At 40.4% G+C, this 21856-nt stretch overlaps 1 protein-coding gene across 4 annotated transcripts; it reads right to left on the bottom strand.

The window, feature by feature from the left end:
- Nucleotides 1–5533: 5533 nt before the first annotated feature.
- On the bottom strand, nt 5534–9657 carry LOC310776801 (uncharacterized protein). Of its 4 annotated transcripts, none has more exons than XM_083636983.1 (11): nt 9607–9657; nt 8526–8870; nt 8188–8292; nt 7982–8056; nt 7093–7152; nt 6668–6703; nt 6272–6454; nt 6129–6179; nt 5993–6052; nt 5861–5893; nt 5534–5737 (listed from the first exon to the last, which is right to left on the bottom strand). In XM_083636983.1, the coding sequence occupies exons 1-11, from the start codon at nt 9626–9628 to the stop codon at nt 5679–5681; spliced, it is 1029 nt and encodes a 342-aa protein (XP_083493109.1). In that variant the 5' UTR covers nt 9629–9657; the 3' UTR covers nt 5534–5678. The 4 variants fall into 4 exon arrangements, with proteins under 4 accessions (XP_083493109.1, XP_083493110.1, XP_083493108.1 ...); XM_083636984.1 differs by having other exon boundaries at nt 5826–5893; XM_083636982.1 differs by having other exon boundaries at nt 5861–6052; nt 7982–8035.
- Nucleotides 9658–21856: the final 12199 nt, after the last annotated feature.

Below are 21856 nucleotides of genomic sequence, written 5' to 3' on the forward strand. Positions count from 1 at the left end.
CTTGTGACGAGCGGGATATTTCAACTCCTTACTGGAAACAACTGGCAATAAAACTGTCCGCTGACTGTCACCACTAAAAGGACACCTGCATTGGATACAAAGGTGCGCCTCAGTTGAGCCAGTTTCTTTTCAAAGTACAGATACCTACCCCCCCCCCCCCTCTCTCTCTCTCCTTATATTTCAACTCCAGTTACCCTTTAACGAGCAGGTTCCACCTCCGCAGGTCCTGTGGGTCTTGGGTCGGCGTGGCCCAGCAGTCCTGCAGCAGCAGCACCAGGTCCTTGTCCTCACCTTTCAGGACAAACACCTCCACATAGACAGGCTGGCCAAGCTGCGTCGCCACTGGAGGAGCACGAGACGAGAAGAAGGACTGGTAGGAGGAATCTGCACACGAAATATTGTTAGAAAAAAAACTTCTCTGAAGATAAGAGTACAGAGAGGAGAGGCAGCAGGAGGAAAATCCTGCATGGCCGAATTAATTTTCATCTCATTCACAGCAACACCAAGTTTTGGTTTTAGTTGCATGGCTATACTGTACCTTGTGGTTATGAAAATGTTTTTGTGGATAGACAGGAAAAACATACGAAAACAGACAGAAACATTACATATCTGCATATATATGCAGAGCAGATATGTAATGTGTGTGTAATGTGTGTGTACTATATATATATATATATATACACACACACACACACACACATCTGAAAACTTTGAAATGCTAAAGCAAAAACCTGTCCTTGACCTTTGGCGAACCTGAGCTCAGCCCTCAGTATTCCCTCGCTCTTCCGTGCTGATGGGTACTCCGTTGTTTCTCCCTCAATCGTGATGCCCAGTTGAGACACTCTGGCCAGTGTAAAGCTGCAACGCACAGTGAGTCTGACAAAATAACACGTATAACTGAATCAGGAACGCACAGTGAGTCTGACAAAATAACACGTATAACTGAATCAGGAACGCACAGTGAGTCTGACAAAATAACACGTATAACTGAATCAGGAACGCACAGTGAGTCTGACAAAATAACACGTATAACTGAATCAGGAACGCACAGTGAGTCTGACAAAATAACACGTATAACTGAATCAAGAACGCACAGTGAGTCTGACAAAATAACACGTATAACTGAATCAGGAACACACAGTGAGTCTGACAAAATAACACGTATAACTGAATCAGGAACGCACAGTGAGTCTGACAAAATAACACGTATAACTGAATCAGGAACACACAGTGAGTCTGACAAAATAACACGTATAACTGAATCAGGAACGCACAGTGAGTCTGACAAAATAACATGTATAACTGAATCAGGAACACACAGTGAGTCTGACAAAATAATACGTATAACTGAATCAGGAACGCACAGTGAGTCTGACAAAATAACATGTATAACTGAATCAGGAACACACAGTGAGTCTGACAAAATAACACGTATAACTGAATCAGGAACGCACAGTGAGTCTGACAAAATAACATGTATAACTGAATCAGGAACGCACAGTGAGTCTGACAAAATAACACGTATAACTGAATCAGGAACACACAGTGAGTCTGACAAAATAACGTCTATAACTGAATCAGGAACACACAGTGAGTCTGACAAAAGAACGTGTATAACTGAATCAGGAACACACAGTGAGTCTGACAAAAGAACGTGTATAACTGAATCAGGAACGCACAGTGAGTCTGACAAAATAACACGTATAACTGAATCAGGAACGCACAGTGAGTCTGACAAAATAACACGTATAACTGAATCAGGAACACACAGTGAGTCTGACAAAAGAACGTGTATAACTGAATCAGGAACACACAGTGAGTCTGACAAAATAACGTCTATAACTGAATCAGGAACACACAGTGAGTCTGACAAAAGAACACATATAACTGAATCAGGAACACACAGTGAGTCTGACAAAATAACACGTATAACTGAATCAGGAACGCACAGTGAGTCTGACAAAATAACACGTATAACTGAATCAGGAACGCACAGTGAGTCTGACAAAATAACATGTATAACTGAATCAGGAACGCACAGTGAGTCTGACAAAATAACACGTATAACTGAATCAGGAACGCACAGTGAGTCTGACAAAATAACACGTATAACTGAATCAGGAACGCACAGTGAGTCTGACAAAATAACATGTATAACTGAATCAGGAACACACAGTGAGTCTGACAAAATAACATGTATAAATGAATCAGGAACGCACAGTGAGTCTGACAAAATAACACGTATAACTGAATCAGGAACGCACAGTGAGTCTGACAAAATAACATGTATAAATGAATCAGGAACGCACAGTGAGTCTGACAAAATAACACGTATAACTGAATCAGGAACGCACAGTGAGTCTGACAAAAGAACATATATAACTGAATCAGGAACGCACAGTGAGTCTGACAAAATAACATAACTGAATCAGGAACGCACAGTGAGTCTGACAAAAGAACATGTATAACTGAATCAAGAACACACAGTGAGTCTGACAAAAGAACACGTATAACTGAATCAGGAACACACAGTGAGTCTGACAAAAGAACACGTATAACTGAATCAAGAACGCACAGTGAGTCTGACAAAATAACACGTATAACTGAATCAGGAACACACAGTGAGTCTGACAAAAGAACACGTATAACTGAATCAGGAACATACAGTGAGTCTGACAAAAGAACACGTATAATTGAATCAGGAACGCACAGTGAGTCTGACAAAAGAACATATAGCTAGCTGAATCAGGTGTCATTTAAATCACAAGAACTGGAAAATGTTCTCAAGCTTACTGGAAAGGAACGTTTCGAACTATAGAGCCTTTCTGCAGAAGTGGTTTTGCCTCAACCTTGACCCAATAAGTAACAATCCCATCTGCTATCTGAAAAAGAGAATTTGCCAATCAGTTATACAAATGCCACCTCAATTATCTAGAGTAATTAATAGCTAGAGCATGTATTGCCATTTACCACAGACTGGGTGCCACAGTCGGTGAATGGAAAGTTGAAGGTGACCGTGTCAGTGGATTTAGTTTGGGGTTTACAGTTCTGACTTTGGCTGGAAGGGATCCATACTGTGTCCATGTCCAGAGAGGGCACTGTGGCATTCTTGGAAATGGTGATGTTGAATCCGTCCTTATCGCAGATAAATGGTCTTGATACTGGTTGATTATCGTTTTTGATTTCCCCTGTAGGAAACACACAGACTTAATAATATACACAGACTTCTGAAGATCATATCAAACATAATGTCATGAAATTCTTATAGGCCTAATATATTTAAAATTAGTACCTTTAATTTCCTTCTTGCAGATGAGAGGTATCAGCTTGGCAATCTCAACCCTGCCCGTGTCTGTCATTGCCATGATGGCAACAGTCAAACTTGTGATGCGTTTCTAATAAATGAAATATTATTGAAAGATGAGATGATGAAGATTGGTGCTTTGCATCAAAGACAAAAAGAAAGGGGACAATAGAATGTGTTTGGCTTACTTGTCTTCTCACAAAGCAGCCATGGAAAGCAGCCGCTAACGCGACATAGGTCTCCGTTTCTCCAAAGAAGTAGTGGCACTGTTGGGCAATGGCCATGGCTTGGTAATATCTGCCTTGTTCATCTGTGCGTGAAATTGCATATGAACAAGAACAGCAAAACCAACTAACCACATGGCTATGACATCATCATTGAAAGTAAGAGGTTTACTGAATTTATAAAGTTGGTAATGACTCGGCTTTATCTGACTTACCATGAACATAAATGGTGAATGGAAGATCGGCAAACTGTGCCTTTGATATGTAAACAGACATGAACCTTTCATGACAGATCAGTGTATTATTAGTCATATCCTGATCAACTGTAGCTTGAAAGAGTTTCGGAGGAGCATGGGCACATTTCGATAAGAAGAGTGATAAAGAAATGAATATCACCATGTAGAAGTCACTGCAGGTCATCTTTCATTACTGGACGTCCTGGGGAACGACAGGTGGAGCAGATGTTTCTCATTAAGCTTGATTGACATGATGTGACCTTTCTCTTTAAAGGGATAGAGACAGTCGGCATGTCTGGGGACGCCCATACAGGCTCTAGGAACGCCCACAATAGACGCTGGGATAGCTGGCTCAGCCTGGCTGGGGGCGTGGTCAGGGTGGGGTAAATCCCCCGTTCTATCCATTCAGCAAAGTTAGAATTTAGCTGATAGCCCAGCCCAGGCAGACACGATCGGGGATTTAACCACCGCAGTAAACGCACATCTGAGCAGACGTCTTGTGTTCTGCTCTAGAACCCCCAAACCTGTAGTTTAGAGCCACAGCACCGTCTTTTGGTGAGTCAGCCCATGAAATATATCAGCGGTTTTACTCCACTCGCGCGCCAGCCGTTTAACATTTTGTGGGCGTTCCCACACATGCCGACTGTCTATAGTTCAGCACAAAAAAAATAAAATAATAATCCCTCTACCTGTAGTGCTAGATAGATAAATAGCACTACAGGTATTGAGGAAAAATATATATATTTTGGGTGTATGTACCGTATGTATGTTTATATGTACCGTATGTATGTAGTATGTATGTATGCGTGTATGTATGGCGTTTCAAGCCACACTGTTGCTCCAAACTTTGTCAAAAGAATTTGAGTGGTCTGGCATGAATCTGGTGCAGAAAAAAAGAATAAAAATTGCGCCCATAGATTAATAGATTAATGATTAATGTTTTAGAATTTAAATGGCCATAACATGCACACCATTGCTCCGATCGCCTCCAAACTTGGTGAGCTGCGCTTAGGGGAGTGCACCTGATGGAGCACAGTGCTGAATTTCATGAAATTTGCACATGTGCACAGTCATAGCGCCACCTACTGGCAACACAAAAAGTGGTTTATCTCAAGAACCATTCATCCGATCGACTTCAAACTTGGGGATTGTGCTGCTGGGAACCCGACAGTGTGGTGCCGAATTTCTGACACATGCGTAGTCATAGCGCCACCTACTGGCAACATAACCAAAAAAGTATATATATTGAGAATCGATTGTCCTATTGACTTCAAACTTGACGGGTGTGGTACTAGCGACCCAAGTGTTGAATTTTGTGCAATTCGACCAATCAGAACATGGCTTTCACGTATCTCAAGAACCGTTCATCTGACACTCTATCTCCGTCCTACAAATGAGCGTGCAAGCGTGCTCATTTCTAGTATTGTATATATACATTTTTCATTAAATCAAGTGTCACACATTTTCTTATATATATATATATATATATATATATATATATATATATATATATATATATATATATATATATATATATATATATATAATGTATGTTTCACTCTTTATTTCTATAGTGAAACGTACATGATTGTGTGGTAGGCCTACAGTTTTAGAGAGAAGCCATTGGGAGAACACTGTAATGATGCTGATCATTTTTCTAATAAGTATATATTTATTTGATGCCACAGCAAAAAAGAACTTTACAATATATTGAAAGCTGTATCACATATTTCCTCATTTAACAGCCAAAAGTTGTGAAATGCAGTACAATTACATTACAATACAAAAATACAATAAATCACTTATTATCTAATTAAAATAATTTCTCAATTGTAAAATGAATACTCAATAACACAGTAGCTCTGTAGTTGGGTCCATATACAGAAAATAGAATAGCCGTCGCTGCCTTGTCCTCTACAGTTTGTTGAGTTGGTCTGTGCTGCTGTTGTAAATGGGATTTTTGTAATCATTCTCTGTGAGGGAAAGAGCAGACAGGTGAGACAGCAGTGCAAAAACGTAGTTGATCCTTAACACGCACACACTGATGCAGTCATCACTCACTTTAACACGCACACACTGATGCAGTCATCACTCACTTTCGCTTTTGGCTTTCTTCCTCCAAAAACTGGCTGCAACACAAAACAGAAAACACCTCAGTGACGAATGAAACCGATTTTCACAGTATTGACTCGCTGCTGTCACATATGGCTTATGATATACTATACCACCTCGGTGTTGATTCTCCCCTTCAGATGACATGGCTTGCTGGTTCATCTCAGCCTGATTAACTGTAACATGGAGAGAAAAAAAATCAGTCAAGCTTATCATGAAAGTTGAAATGATGTCTTTTAACGTTTATGTTACCATAATAATGATGGCGACTCGAACTTGCTGGTCGTAACCTGCTGAGGAGTTCTGGAGAGGGCAAAGAGGATTGAGTTAGTCATCTTTGTCCTGATCTGATTAAAGAGCTGATACAATGGGTAAGCGTTATAGAGATCACACACCTCTGTGAAATCCCTGCCTTCTTCTCTGACTTTCCATGTGGTTACACTGACTTCTGTTTGGATCGGGCTCACTGGTACTTTGAGTGGGTTGATTTCTCTCGAGATCATCCGGAGTTCCGACTGGATCATGGTGAATTCTGGCTCTGTTGTCCTGATGTACGGCTGGGTCACAGTCGTCGTTGTCTATTGAAGAAACGGAAATAAAAAACACTGAGAGCCTTGTGATTCATTCATTTTTTTGTAGGGGATACAATGACATTAGCTCAACAGGTTAAGTGAAGCTAGGAACCAAATGACTGTTTTGATCCAGGACACTGTACGTAGATGACATATGATGGACAGGATGAAATGTAAAGGCTAAAACATTTGTGGAAAGACTGGAAGCTGTGAACGCACCATAAACAGGCGTGTAAATAGGAGTGTTGACAGCTCCTAAAGGAAGAGGGAAAACAACACATTGTAGATAGTGATGTTGGCTGATCATTAAGACACATAACACATTCTCATCAAACAAAAATGTCTTATGGCATAAAGTAAGCCTGGAGTGAATAAGTTTGAGAATTCACATTTTACCTATTCTTTCCCCAAACTTAACAGATGTGTTCACACTTTTGTGCATTGCATGTGTACAGTAGCTGTGTGTGTGTGTGTGTGTGTGTGTGTGTGTGTGTGTGTGTGTGTGTGTGTGTGTGTGTGTGTGTGTGTGTGTGTGTGTGTGTGTGTGTGTGTGTGTGTGTGTGTGCGTGTGCGTGTGCGTGTGCGTGCGCTTGTGTGTGCCTGTGCATATGTGCCTGCGTGTGTGTGTGACTGAGATAGATCACCTCTCGGCTGTTTGTTTCCTGTCTCTCTGCGTGTTTCCTCAGGTGGATCACTGATACCTGCTGTATGACAATGCAGAAAGCAACTTGAAGGAAAGTAACGTCTAGCTTGTTTCCTTCAGTATCCACCTTATTTCTAGCTGCCATGATGCCTTACGTGAAATATGGGAGCTTCTTCCGGTGTAATCCTCCCAGCCCCCTCCCCCCCCCCGTTACGTTGCTGACACGGACACGACATAATGTAGCCCGTCTGCGTCTGTAAACGATGTCGATGTTTCAAAGCTGCATGAGTCCAGTGCCGATCTACATTGCTTTATTTGTGAGTATTGATTTAAATGCCAGTTATCGGAGGATTCAGTGCCACCTTTTTCAGTCATAGTCTGAAAGTAACAATGGAGCTACTTCCGTCTCGCCTGGTCCAGACCTTTGAATCCACGCACTTCACCGAGTTGACTCGTCGTTTCTCCGTTGAAAAAAGATCGGCCCAATGAGCGCCACGGGCGGGACTAATGCGGGTACGTTGGTCTACTGATTGGTTAGTGGAAATGAATCCCCCTCTCCGATGGAAATCGCTTAGAGTGGAGGAAATGTCAGACTGAAGATGGAAATGGAGTGTAACAAGTTGACAATTCTGATAACAGACAAGCTTCTCTGTAAAATTGACCATAATCCAACCTTGGCAATTTAGAGTCTAAAGTTACCATTTAACTGGCAATGTTGAATTATGGTTTGACAGTCATTGAAAACAGGACATTATAAAACAGGACATTATAATATTCACTTTCAAAGTGAATAGGATCTTATGAGTGGCACAAATTAATGAATGCTTCATTTACAGTACATACTGTAACTTAAAAACCAGTCTTTCTGAATATTACATTCTGTACCTCACCTGCAATGAAAGAACTGTTCTCATAGTCTGGTGGTGTGCTTTCACCCCCAAACCCTGAAATAGAACAAGATAGTTCTTCTCATGTCATGAGTAATTTGTCCATCCATCCATCCATCCATCCACTGACTCAACCAACAAACCACACAGTCTTGTAACCAACCACCTAAAGGTGAGACTGAAGGTAGAGTGGAGGAAGATGGACTCACTTTGACGTCTCACACACCAATAGCAGCAGGGACTCAGGAGCAAGATGAGAGCAGCCACACCTGCAGCACTGTAGAGCAGTAGCCTCATCTCTGTGCTCAGGCCACCTACATGGGAAGGAAGTCGTGGCTTTATTTAGATGCATCTTACAGGAAATGCTAGCTCATGAGCTCAGCCTTTGTCATAGAAGAAAACATGGTGACCTTTAAGGTTTGTGACACCGCTTGTCTTCGCTTTCCGGCCAGATGGCAAAGGCTGTTCCTCTGCAGTGAATGAGCATCGCCTTGGAAAAGTCTACTTCTACTCATTGCATTCCAATATGAACCATACGTTCTCTCACCTGCTCGTTCAATAACTTCCACCTGGAGACACCCGTTGCCCTGCTGCTCACAGCGATAACATCCCAGGTCGGACTGTTGCAGCTCATCGATTTGGATGGAGAAGACCCCCTGAGAGCACTGGTTGGGGAAGGCTTTCACCCGGCCATGCCTGGGGTCCAGGAATGTAATGCTTCCATCGGACTTGAGGTTGACCAGGTCGACAGGACTCGACAGGTTGGCAGGACTTTGCATCCACCGTACCGAGTCATGGGCGGAGGGGGCAAAGCGACACCGGAGGTGCACAGAGGAGGCGAGTGGAGCGACAATTGTGGACGTCTCACACAAATCCTCACAGTATCGGTCGCCTAAACGGGGGGGTTGACATACAAGGAGATGTTTAAAGTACAGGTCACATTCACGCACCTCATGCTAAAATAAACAATGGTGCAAAGTTATCAAATAGTGGAGGCATTTCTTTCCTTCACATCAAGATAACAAACTTGCTTTGTTGCAATTTTTAGAAACACAAAGCCAAAGGCGACACCTAAAGCAATTATTCTACTCATAGACTGTGACTGTTGTGTTAAAACTAAGTGCAGTATTGCTTTAAGATGGATTACATGGATTACATGTAACAGGTGAACAGTGATATAATAAACAAAATTGATAAATCAAGCAGCTATTATAATGTTAACTGTGAATTAATCCAAATACTTAAACAAAAGGCAGGCAGATTATGCTTTAAAATAGGCAGTTGCATGGTTAATAAAAAGTATGTTTTAAAAGGCATATCCGAATTAGAAGTGTGAGATTTTAGTCCACTGACTACAGATTGCCGAAATATACAACAAATATCAACCTATCATCAAGCTGATTTATTAAGGTTGTCATTAACACTATTCGAGTGACAGGATGTGAAATAAACATTTTATTATTATTATTATCATTATTTTAGTAATCAGTCATTTGTAACAATACATTTTGGAAGGCACCATCTCAACCTTGTGGACAACTACACAGGTCATTCAGCAAAAGAAGCAGAGTCTAATCACATTTGTAGAGCTTTTTCATATAATCGTGATGTATTTTCAAAGGACTTACCATCTGAAGAAGACACATACATAATGCACAGGGCTAAAAAGAAAAGACAATAATTCTCAGCATGAACTGACGGCATCTTGTACAGTGTGAGCAGCAGCATGGTGGGCAAAGCGTATGTGAACCGTTTTGAGCATCACTGGATGAAACCACAAGACCCTTCGCAACTCATTTGGTTGCCTTCCGGAAATGCGCTGCACCTGCACTCCCCCGTCTGGCGTCTGCACTCCCCCGTCTTCACACAGAACAGTAGCTGAACGTCTGAGATGATTCCTTTAACCAGACCACTTGAAAAGATCACGTTCCATATCTTAGTTGTTCAAGTGTTCCCCAAAGGAAATTCACCTCTTTTGGAAGGTATCACAGGCCTGTCGGCTATAGCAGCAAGTAGAAGAAAGTTCCAGTGGGGTTGAAATGTCTGTGTCGCATAGGGTGGTATGGTACCGGTACTTTTACAACTGGTACTAGCAGTTACCGATTTGCGACGCAGATTTAGCCGCCTCATTTATAACATTATCATTTGAAATCCTCTTTAAAAAAAGAAAAACAAGAATCCACTTTAAATGCGCTTTAAATTGAGAAAAGTATTGGTTCAGGCACCATTATCGGATAAATACGAAACAATAGCCATCCCGTACTGTTGCATCTATCGACCACAGCAGCTTCCTGTTGAAAGCTGGCCTTTGCAGAGCAAGGGGCTTTTTGAAGAGAGGGCTAAGAAAGGGAAGATTTGATCAAGCAACCTCTGAACATCCATTTTGAATTTGACATCTGCTCTCTCTTTACCCCTGTTACGACTGTGCAACTTCTACTGAACTGTGACCTACAACAAAGTCAGCACAGGTGGTGTTGGAAGATATAGGCCGACCTCTAGAAAATCTGTGTGTTACAGACAGACATAAATTACCGCTTTGCTCTCAACGACGGCAAATTTTGTCACAGCTTATTATCAATTGTTGGTTTAAATCAAACAAGTCTGAAAACTACAGTCCAAAATGGGCAGATAAATGGAGACTACAGCGACACTTTGTTAGTAGGCCTAATGGCTTTTTTTTTTTTATAACTCTTCAAAATGAATGAAATGATTTAATTCACAAATGTGGCTGAATCAAAATTTTAACCAACAGCAATGTAGGCCTACTGTAAACGTGATGAGACAGTATAGTGACAGACAAGGAGTGAGTGGGTGAATGACTCAGCAGATTAGTGAGTGAGTGAGTGGGCCGGAAGCCAAACTCAGGAGTTACTCATGACTGTCCCTCTCTCATCCACGTATTATGAATCAATCAATCAATATTATATTTATATAGTTCCAAATCATAACAAGAGTTATCTCAAGGTGCTTTACAAGTAGAGCAGGTAGAAGACCAGGCTCTTTATTTTTAGACCCAACAATTAAAACAATTCTCACATGCACTGGTGATTTGACTGCGAGGTCATGTGGCAATTCAGATTGACAGGCGATCTCTGGGAAGTGCAGGGCAGAAACAACACAACAATGAGCACCTAGAGGCAAAGACGTAAACAAACTGTCAACTCAGTTCTGAAATGGATAACAGAAAGACTTTGCTATCGAATGGCATTACTCCCGCTGCCATGTTGGCTGTTCATTTGCTCCTCCTGACACTCTGCTGCTCCGGCCACACAGACGGAGCACTCAGATTGCGCTCTGCCACTCCCAGAGTGTCGCACTCTGAATAACTGAGCTCTGTATTACAACAGTGCTCAGAATTTGCCAACCGTCCAGCTTGTGCCGGAGTGCGCTCTGGGTGCTCGGAGTGTTATTTACTAACGCACCCCTAGTGTTTGCGGTGTGTCTTTGGTAATAATTATTTTTCCCTATCTTTATTCAAGAGTGCAGTTTATCAATTTGAGAGCATGATTTATTGATTTCATGTTCAGATTTTACAAGGCTTTCCCTCAAACCCCGCCCTCACACTCAAATAGCCCCTGCTCGTGTTTAGATTTGCTCTGCTCAAACTGTTTTTTTTTGTTCAGTTCTTGTAGAACTACTCACTAAATAAAAATAATTATATATACATAGCTACTGTACATATAGCCTGTATATTGGATCAAAGAAGTAGAGTCCGCACACTGCTTGTAGACTTCTCCCAGTAGATTTTTTTTTTTTTTTTTTTTTTAATCAATTTTTTATTGACATCAATAGTTCAGCATAATTACAAGACATTATGACAGACATTAGCCAGGATGCCTGAGCCCTCATCCCACCTGCCCACTCATATCACCCCCCCAATACCCATCAGAACATGTGCTGAGTGACATCAGATTTGTATTTACCACAAAACAAAAATAAATAAAAATTAAATAAATTTAATTCCCCCCAGTAGATTTATTTCTTGGCGTTCGGTCACCAACGACCTTCTTCAGAATGAAGCAGGAAGTGACAGAGCACTCATATAAATAGGTCACATCCCTCCACCCATTTGCAGAGGGAAACAGGTCAGGTGAGTACAACGCGCAGAGGTTGAGCGCCCATGGGGTGGTGCATGGGGGAACGGGCACTCCACTAGTAATAATAATAATAATACATTTTATTTGGAGGCACCTTACACCCAACACACTCACACCCAAGGTCACCTTACAGTGCATGAAAAACAGTTATGCATATAAATTTAAAACCATACAATGTACAGTATATGAAAAAACATTCAGCATAAAACCAACGACAAAAATTTAAATTAAAGACCAGTATGGGGGGGGGGGTGGGACAGGTGGGTTTTAAGGTGGGATTTGAATGTTATTATGGTGTCAGACTTCAGACTGGTGGATGTGAGGGGGTAGGGAATTCCAGAGCCTGGGGGTGGTGCAGCTGAAGGCCCTGGCACCGAGGGTATTGAGGCGGGACGTGGGGATGGTCAGGAGACCAGCTGAGGATGAGCGCAGGGAGCGGGAGGGTGTGTGTACTCCTGCAGGAGGTCGGAAAGATAGGTGGGGGCTAGGTTGTGGAGGGCTTATAGGTGAGCAGGAGGTTTATTATTATTATTATTATTATTATTATTATGACAGTTAATAAGGAAGTAACAGGCGGGGCAAAGGTCGCTGTGGTCTTACTAGGGCTAGGCCAAAAAAGAGAAGTAGCAGTAACATAAGTCACTGAGGACTATGAGAGAGGACCAGAGGTGACCAAGAGGAGGACCGGGTTGAGAATTAAAGTCAAATAGGTGGAATTACGTAAATATTGGATTTCTATACCCCAGCCACGAAGACATTTTTGTCAACCTTGGGTGCTGTGTTTTTGTTGTTGTCAACAGACCGTTGGCAGTATACTGACAGTAAACTTAGGAGTTGGTCTTTGCACAGCAAACGAAGAGAAATCAACAAGATCATAATATGTCTGCAGTTTAACAGATCTGAAAAAATGATGCAGTCTTTATCTTTCAAAATGGACTCAGTTAACTTGCTGTGGGCTCTCTTCGTGATGTCACTTTGGGTACGTTTTTGACTTCTCACTTTGATTGCAATCACATTTCACAGCTTTTCTTTGTCAGCGGAACGTTGAAAAAAAAGATCCCGATACAATTACATTTATAATGAAGATAACATGCATGGTTTTAATTGTTGAAACCTATAAGCTGTAGTGTACACACAACATTCAGTCTTGATTGCGTGTTGAGTCTTCTGAGCAACATCTCTGTCAGTAGAGAAAGCAAACCCCAATTCTATTGAGTGCACAACACAGGGCGGATGGACGTTTTCACACTCTGAAATATGAACGCACATTTATTGTTCATGCCGTTTCCACTAATCTATTCTTGCTCATTTGCTTAGAGAAACAGAAGCACGACTGAGGAAACAACTTACTGACAAAGATAAAGGAAAATGTGTCTCCAACACATGCTATATTTGTATCAAATTATAGATAGTGTTGAATGATGTATTTATACAGTTATGTTTATTACAATATAATTAAATGTTACAATGGCAGAATAAAAGTAGCCCACAAGAGATATCTTAAGTTATTAACATGCTATTTGAGGTCAATGTGGGATGTGGAATGTGTGCATTTTATGAATGCATTATATAATTTGTTGGACAAATTACTGTATATAAATTTGTCAAAAAGGCAAGTGCCTCTGAATAGTCCATGTATTATAGGTGTAAGAACATATTTTAGTATTTTGTCAAACAATCTATCAGCCAAAAGGACATTTTCAGTACATTCTGAACATACATTTCTGACACAATGATAATAGAAAAGGGATCTAACAAAAGACAGAACTACACCAAGTTGTAGACCATAATTTACATATAGTAATGAGGTGTCTTGAGGTTTCCTGTAAGCTGCATATACTGTCATAGCTACATTTGTCTCATTAAGTTTTCTGATCTAGATTGTGATACAGATTTGAGCCCTCTCAGGAAAACTGCTCCTCTTGGGGCAGTGGTGGCCCAACGGTTAGAGAAGCGAGTTTGTGACCGGAAGGTCGTCGGTTCCATCCCCAGGACCGGCAGGATAAATCTGGGCGGGGAAAGTGAAAAGGCAGCGCTTGCACCCCTCCCTCATTAACACCACTGAGGTGTCCTTGAGCAAGGCCCCTAACCCCAACCGCTCCAGTGGAGCTGCTCAGTGGCCAACAGATCAGACTGTGGTTGTACTGGGCAGCTTCGAGGTGTGAATGTGAATAGGGCGCTCCTGAAAAAGAGAACATTGCTCTCAGTGAGACTCCACTGAATAAATTAAGGTTAAAAGAGACATAAAGGTTATTTAAAACACTGAGAAAAAAAATTGCTTTACATCTCAAAAGTGTGGTAATTTTTTACCTCTATGCTTAACTCATCCCCTGCTGCATTATGGGATATAAAACTATTGACGTTTTCAAAATAATCATGATAATAAAGTTGAGGAGGTGTTATGTTTGGGTAAGTCATGTGACTTGGAGAAGAAAAAAAGCAGAAATTACATTGTGGTGGGATATTTAGAGATTGCATTAGATTTTCCTTCAATTCTGTAGATTCCATAAATAGATGAATACGAACATTTCAAATGAATGAAAGCTTCATTTCTTTATTTTTTTAGATGACATCATTCTTTTCTGTGTATGCTAACAAAGCTATAATTCTGTTTTTTAGTGTCCCATTGAACCCAGCAGCACATCAGCACCAGCAACCACAGCAATCACAACAGCCGCAATGGCCAGAATAAAAACAACTCCTCCACCACCACCACCACCAGGTACGAGTTGTATGAGTACGAGTCACTGACTTTTATCTTTGGGTGATTTCAAGTTTCAAGTTTTATTTAGATCCCCATTAGCTACAGCAATGCTGCAGCTATTCTTCCTGGGGTCCCCAAAACAGACTTTACATAGTGACAGTGCAAACATACAACTTACATCAGAACACACAACATACACACCTAGACAGCCACACGTCCCACATACACATTGAAGCACAGTCACTCACATTGTCGCGCCAAACGTGCATGTACAGTATACAGTCTGTTTGAATAGCAGTTTATAGTTTCTCAGTAAGCAGATGGTTGGTGTTCACCTGATATCATTGACTGTTAAAAATGTGATGTTGGAAGCGATTCAAACTCTTGATTTGTAAGTCCTATTTTCTTTTTTTCCCATTTTTGAACAAATTCTGCCTCAACATGTTCTCCACTAACAGCTATGGACTCTCTTTTCCTCTTTCAGTTCCTGACAATGTACAGAAAGTGAGGGTGACAGGACAAAGTGAGACTAGTATAAGTCTGCAATGGGATAAGGTGATGAGCCTCTCAACATACTGGCTACATATTGATGGTGGCCATACGTTCACGATCACTGCACCTGCTGGAACGGCACCAGTTCAATATGTGGTCTCATCTCTTACTGCTGCCACTGAGTATCATTTCATCCTCTCCACTGTGAGGAATGAATTCTATAGCACTGGACACCAATTTACAGCTTTCACTGGTAGGTGGCTATTGAATAGACATAAATAACTTTTTTTGTCATATACAAATTATTATGCTATGAGGGGTTTATGGGTTTATGAGGCAAGGCAAAGCAAAACAAACTTAATTTACATGGCGCAGTTCATATACAAGGCAAATTCAATGTGCTTCACATAAAAAAAACAAAAAAACAAACATACTTATGCCTAGTAAATAAAAAAAAATAAAAAAAAATGGGGAAGTAAGGATAATAAATAAAAATAAAAATGTAATAAAACAACAGCTGGGACACATAAAATCATACAACTCACTGCTGGACCTAAATATAATTTCACTCTCTTCACCGTGTTTCTGGACAACCTGTTACTCTAATGAAAGTAACTAGTAATATGTAGTATATTACATTTTGAAAGTAACTTGAAGACTGCCAACTCTTTTTCTCTCTCAGCTCCTGAAAATGTACAGGAAGTGAGGGTGTTGCGGCAAAGTGAGACTAGTATAAGTCTGCAATGGGATAAGGTGGCGAACATCCCAACATACACACTACAATATAATGGTGGCAATGACATTAACATCAATGTACCTGCTGGGGAGACCTCTATGGAGTACCGGGTCTTTCCCCTTACTGCTGGGACGGATTATGATTTCACTCTCTTCACTGTGTTTGGAGATGTCAGAAGCAGCGGAGCAACAAAGGCTGCAGTCACTGGTAAGCAGTGTTGGGGGTAACTCATTACAAAAGTAACATATTACATGTAATATATTACTTTTAGCAGTAACTCAGTAATATAACTTATTACTTATAGGATTTCAGTAATATTATACCAGTTACTTTGTCAAGTAACTCAAGTTACAAATTTATTTTTTTATTTTTTTAAATCAAAGCACATATTTAAAAAAGATACAATCATTTCCTAATCAAACTGTGTGTTTCTATGCAAATAACCACTATAGATGACAATAACAAACGAAAAGAATATCATTTAGAATTTTGGGCGGTTTACACTGACTTCAAGGCGGTTGAAATAATTTTTCGGGATGGTCCCGGGGCGGCGATGTCATTCTGCTGCTGCTGTTGTTTTGTTGAAAGTAATGCAAAAGTAGTGTAATAAGTAACGAGTTACTCTACACAGACAGAATATTGTAAAGTAACTTATTACTTTCAAATGAAAGTAACTAGTAATATGTAGTATATTACATTTTGAAAGTAACTTGCCCAACACTGGTGACAGTGCAAACATACAACTTACATCAGAACACACAACATACACATAACAGACAGACAGCCACGTATTACACATTGAAGCACAGTCACTCACATTGTCGCACCAAACGTGCATGTACAGTATACAGTCTGTTTGAATAGCAGTTTATAGTTTCTCAGTAAGCAGACGGTTGGTGTTCATCTGATATCATTGACTGTTAAAAATGTGATGTTGGAAGGGATTCAAACCCTTGATTTGTAAGTCCTATTTTCTTTTTTCCCCTTTTTGAACAAATTCTGCCTCAACATGTTCTCCACTAACAGCTATGGACTCTCTTTTCCTCTCTCAGTTCCTGACAATGTACAGGAAGTGAGGGTGACAGGACAAAGTGAGACTAGTATAAGTCTGCAATGGGATAAGGTGATGAGCCTCTCAACATACTGGCTACATATTGATGGTGGCCATACGTTCTCCATCACTGCACCTGCTGGAACGGCACCAGTTCAATATGTGGTCTCACTTCTTACTGCTGCCACTGAGTATCATTTCATCCTCTCCACTGTGAGGGATGGAGTCTATAGCACTGGACACCAATTTACAGCTTTCACTGGTAGGTGGCTATTGAATAGACATAAATAACTTTTTTTGTCATATACAAATTATTATGCTATGAGGGGTTTATGGGTTTATGAGGCAAGGCAAAGCAAAACAAACTTAATTTACATGGCGCAGTTCATATACAAGGCAAATTCAATGTGCTTCACATAAAAACAAAAAAACAAACATACTTATGCCTAGTAAATAAATAAAATAAAAATAAAAATGGGGAAGTAAGGATAATAAATAAAAATAAAAAGGTAATAAAGCAACAGCTGGGACACATAAAATCATACAACTCACTGCTGGACCTAAATATAATTTCACTCTCTTCACCGTGTTTCTGGACAACTTGTTACTCTAATGAAAGTAACTAGTAATATGTAGTATATTACATTTTGAAAGTAACTTGAAGACTGCCAACTCTTTTTCTCTCTCAGCTCCTGAAAATGTACAGGAAGTGAGGGTGTTGCGGCAAAGTGAGACTAGTATAAGTCTGCAATGGGATAAGGTGGCGAACATCCCAACATACACACTACAATATAATGGTGGCAATGACATTAACATCAATGTACCTGCTGGGGAGACCTCTATGGAGTACCGGGTCTTTCCCCTTACTGCTGGGACGGATTATGATTTCACTCTCTTCACTGTGTTTGGAGATGTCAGAAGCAGCGGAGCAACAAAGGCTGCAGTCACTGGTAAGCAGTGTTGGGGGTAACTCATTACAAAAGTAACATATTACATGTAATATATTACTTTTAGCAGTAACTCAGTAATATAACTTATTACTTATAAGATTTCAGTAATATTATACCAGTTACTTTGTCAAGTAACTCAAGTTACAAATTTAGTTTTTTTTTTTTTTTTTAATCAAAGCACATATTTAAAAAAGATACAATCATTTCCTAATCAAACTGTGTGTTTCTATGCAAATAACCACTATAGATGACAATAACAAAGAAAAGAATATAATTTAGAATTTTGGGCGGTTTACACTGACTTCAAGGCGGTTGAAATAATTTTTCGGGATGGTCCCGGGGCGGCGATGTCATTCTGCTGCTGCTGTTGTTTTGGTGAAAGTAATGCAAAAGTAGTGTAATAAGTAACGAGTTACTCTACACAGACAGAATATTGTAAAGTAACTTATTACTTTCAAATGAAAGTAACTAGTAATATGTAGTATATTACATTTTGAAAGTAACTTGCCCAACACTGGTGACAGTGCAAACATACAACTTACATCAGAACACACAACATACACATAACAGACAGCCACGTATTACACATTGAAGCACAGTCACTCACATTGTCGCGCCAAACGTGCATGTACAGTATACAGTCTGTTTGAATAGCAGTTTATAGTTTCTCAGTAAGCAGACGGTTGGTGTTCATCTGATATCATTGACTGTTAAAAATGTGATGTTGGAAGGGATTCAAACCCTTGATTTGTAAGTCCTATTTTCTTTTTTCCCCTTTTTGAACAAATTCTGCCTCAACATGTTCTCCACTAACAGCTATGGACTCTCTTTTCCTCTCTCAGTTCCTGACAATGTACAGGAAGTGAGGGTGACAGGACAAAGTGAGACTAGTATTAGTCTGCAATGGGATAAGGTGATGAGCCTCTCAACATACTGGCTACATATTGATGGTGGCCATACGTTCTCCATCACTGCACCTGCTGGAACGGCACCAGTTCAATATGTGGTCTCACTTCTTACTGCTGCCACTGAGTATCATTTCATCCTCTCCACTGTGAGGGATGGAGTCTATAGCACTGGACACCAATTTACAGCTTTCACTGGTAGGTGGCTATTGAATAGACATAAATACATTTTTTGTCATATACAAATTATTTCTGAGCTAAGTAAAATGAAACTTCCCTATAGAGCCATAATGGTATGAGGGGTTTATGGGATTATGAGGCAAGGCAAAGCAAAACAAATGACACAGTTCATATACAAGGCAAATTCAATGTGCTTCACATAAAAACAAACAAACATACGGTATACTTATGCCTAGTAAATAAATAAAATAAAAATAAAAATGGGAAAGTAAGGATAATAATAATAATAAAAAAGTAATAAAACAACAGCTGGGACACATAAAATCATACAACTCACTGCTAGACCTAAATATAATTTCACTCTCTTCACTGTGTTTCTGAACAAATTCTGCAACAACTTGTTACTCTAATGTAAGTACTATGTAGTATATTACATTTTGAAAGTACCGTAAATTCCGGACTATAAGCCGCACCGGTGTATAAGCCGCACCTGCAAAGTTGACTATTTTTTTCTTATATAAGCCGCACCGGACTATAAGCCGCGGGTGTTTTAGTGGGTTTTTTTTTTTTTTTTTTTTTTTTTTTTTTTTTATTGTGTTTTAATGTTTAATTACCATATGTAAGGGTAGCTTACAGGTAGGAAGCTCCCATTTATTAACATTTCAACAAAACAACATAACACAACACCACCTGTGTTGTTTTTTACAGTGCACACAGTGTCATACAGTGTCATACAGTGTGGTGAAAAGAGGGCAAGAGAGGAAATTAAAACTTATTATAGTTATATAGGATTTATAGTTAGAAAGAGTGCTAAAAAAGAGAGATTTTTTTTTGTTTTTGTTTTTTTTTGTTGAAAAAATCCATAGATAAGCCGCACCGTTATATAAGCCGCAGGGGCCAAAAAAGGCCAAAAAACGGGAAAAAAGGTGCGGCTTATAGTCCGGAATTTACGGTAACTTGAAGACTTCCAACTCTTTTTCTCTCTGAGCTCCTGAAAATGTAGCTACAGGACGTGAGGGTGTCAGGGCAAATTAAGACTTATCGTGCGTTCCTTTATCGCAAAATAACTGGGATGTGGAGGCTAAATGACGTCACATCCGTTTTGTTAGCGTTTCATTTGCAGAAAACTTGAGCTGGGAAGTTCACTGTTCACTGGTCAGATCCAGTCGCTAGCCAGGCTAGCCATTGTTAGCAATAACAGTTGATAACATGGCATTTTGCGCATACAAACACTGCAGCCTCATGTCCACCCAGATAGAAGTTAGGCAGTGCTGTGTGTACAGCTGATCTAATGAGACACAAACAAAACAGAAGTGCTAAACAACATTACTACGATTATAACTGTTGTTACGAGGCACAGCCATCTTGGATTTTTGAGGTCGGGGCTGCTGAGGCTCCTACGAGTTTGGAATGGGAAATACCTGCTCTGGTGACGTCACCGTCCCAGCTCATGACCTTTGAAGTCGTAAGATTACCAGTTCCCAGTTATAAAGGGATGCACGATTAGTCTGCAATGGGATAAGGTGGCGAACATCCCAACATACACACTACAATATAATGGTGGCAATGACATTAACATCAATGTACCTGCTGGGGAGACCTCTATGGAGTACCGGGTCTTTCCTCTTACTGCTCAGACAGATTATGATTTCACTCTCTTCACTGTGTTTGGAGATGTCAGAAGCAGCGGAGAAACAAAGGCTGCAGTCACTGGTAAGCAGTGTTGGGGGTAACTCATTACAAAAGTAACATATATTACATGTAATATATTACTTTGAGCATTTCATCATCATCATCTGTAAATAGGGAGCATGTGGGCAATGTTTGTTCTCTGTTTTTGTCCCACCGCTGATGTCATATGAGGCATTGTGACATCACTGATGATGTCATCAGTGATGTCATAAGTCACTGATGATGTCATAAGACACTGAGGATGTCATCAGTGATGTCATAAGAGTGACTGATGGATGTAAACTTAAGGGGCACACACACACACACACACACACCCGCGCACATGTTAAGGGTAATAACATTTTGTGAGAAACACACACCCGCACCGCGCACGGTGTTAACACAAAGTGAGACCAGTATAACACTCCGATGGGATAGAGTGGCGGACCTAACATACACGCTACAGTTTAATGGCAATGACTTCACTGTACCTGCTGGGGCGGAGTCTGCGGTGGTCTCATCTCACGGCTCAGACGAAATATGATTTCACTCTCTTCACCATCTTTCAAACTGTCAAAAGCAGTGGAGCAACAATCACTGCATTCACTGGTGAGGATGGCATTTGTGTTGTTTTCATCTCATGTAGTTATGATGAACTAGAAAGCAACTGATTGCCAACCACAATGCATGGACAGAAGTCAGAAGTCTGTATTGATATGCAATGTATAGTTCCTCAGAGCAAGCAGATGCTGGAAGAGAATCAAACTGTAAACAATAGCATTAAAATGACTACAACTTCTCTAAGGACCCCCTTTCCCCAGACACTGTGTGTCCTCCTCCTAACGAAGACTGTCAACTCTTCTCCTCTCTCATGCGATCATGCTGAATCTTTCAGGTAAAATAATGGAGCCAGCCACTGAGAAGCCCGAGGAGATTGAAATCCCTCGAGTCACGAGGCAGGTCGTGAGATTGGAACTCAAGTCACATTCGTCCTTGAACCTCAACGATCCTGCTGTGAGACAAGCCATTTTGAATCAAGTGAGTCTTATAGTAGAGTGAGTGAGTAGAGAGTACACAACTAGCTGAATGATC

Source organism: Poromitra crassiceps (assembly GCF_964638095.1).
Source record: "Poromitra crassiceps genome assembly, chromosome: 5".
Taxonomy (NCBI): domain Eukaryota; kingdom Metazoa; phylum Chordata; class Actinopteri; order Beryciformes; family Melamphaidae; genus Poromitra; species Poromitra crassiceps.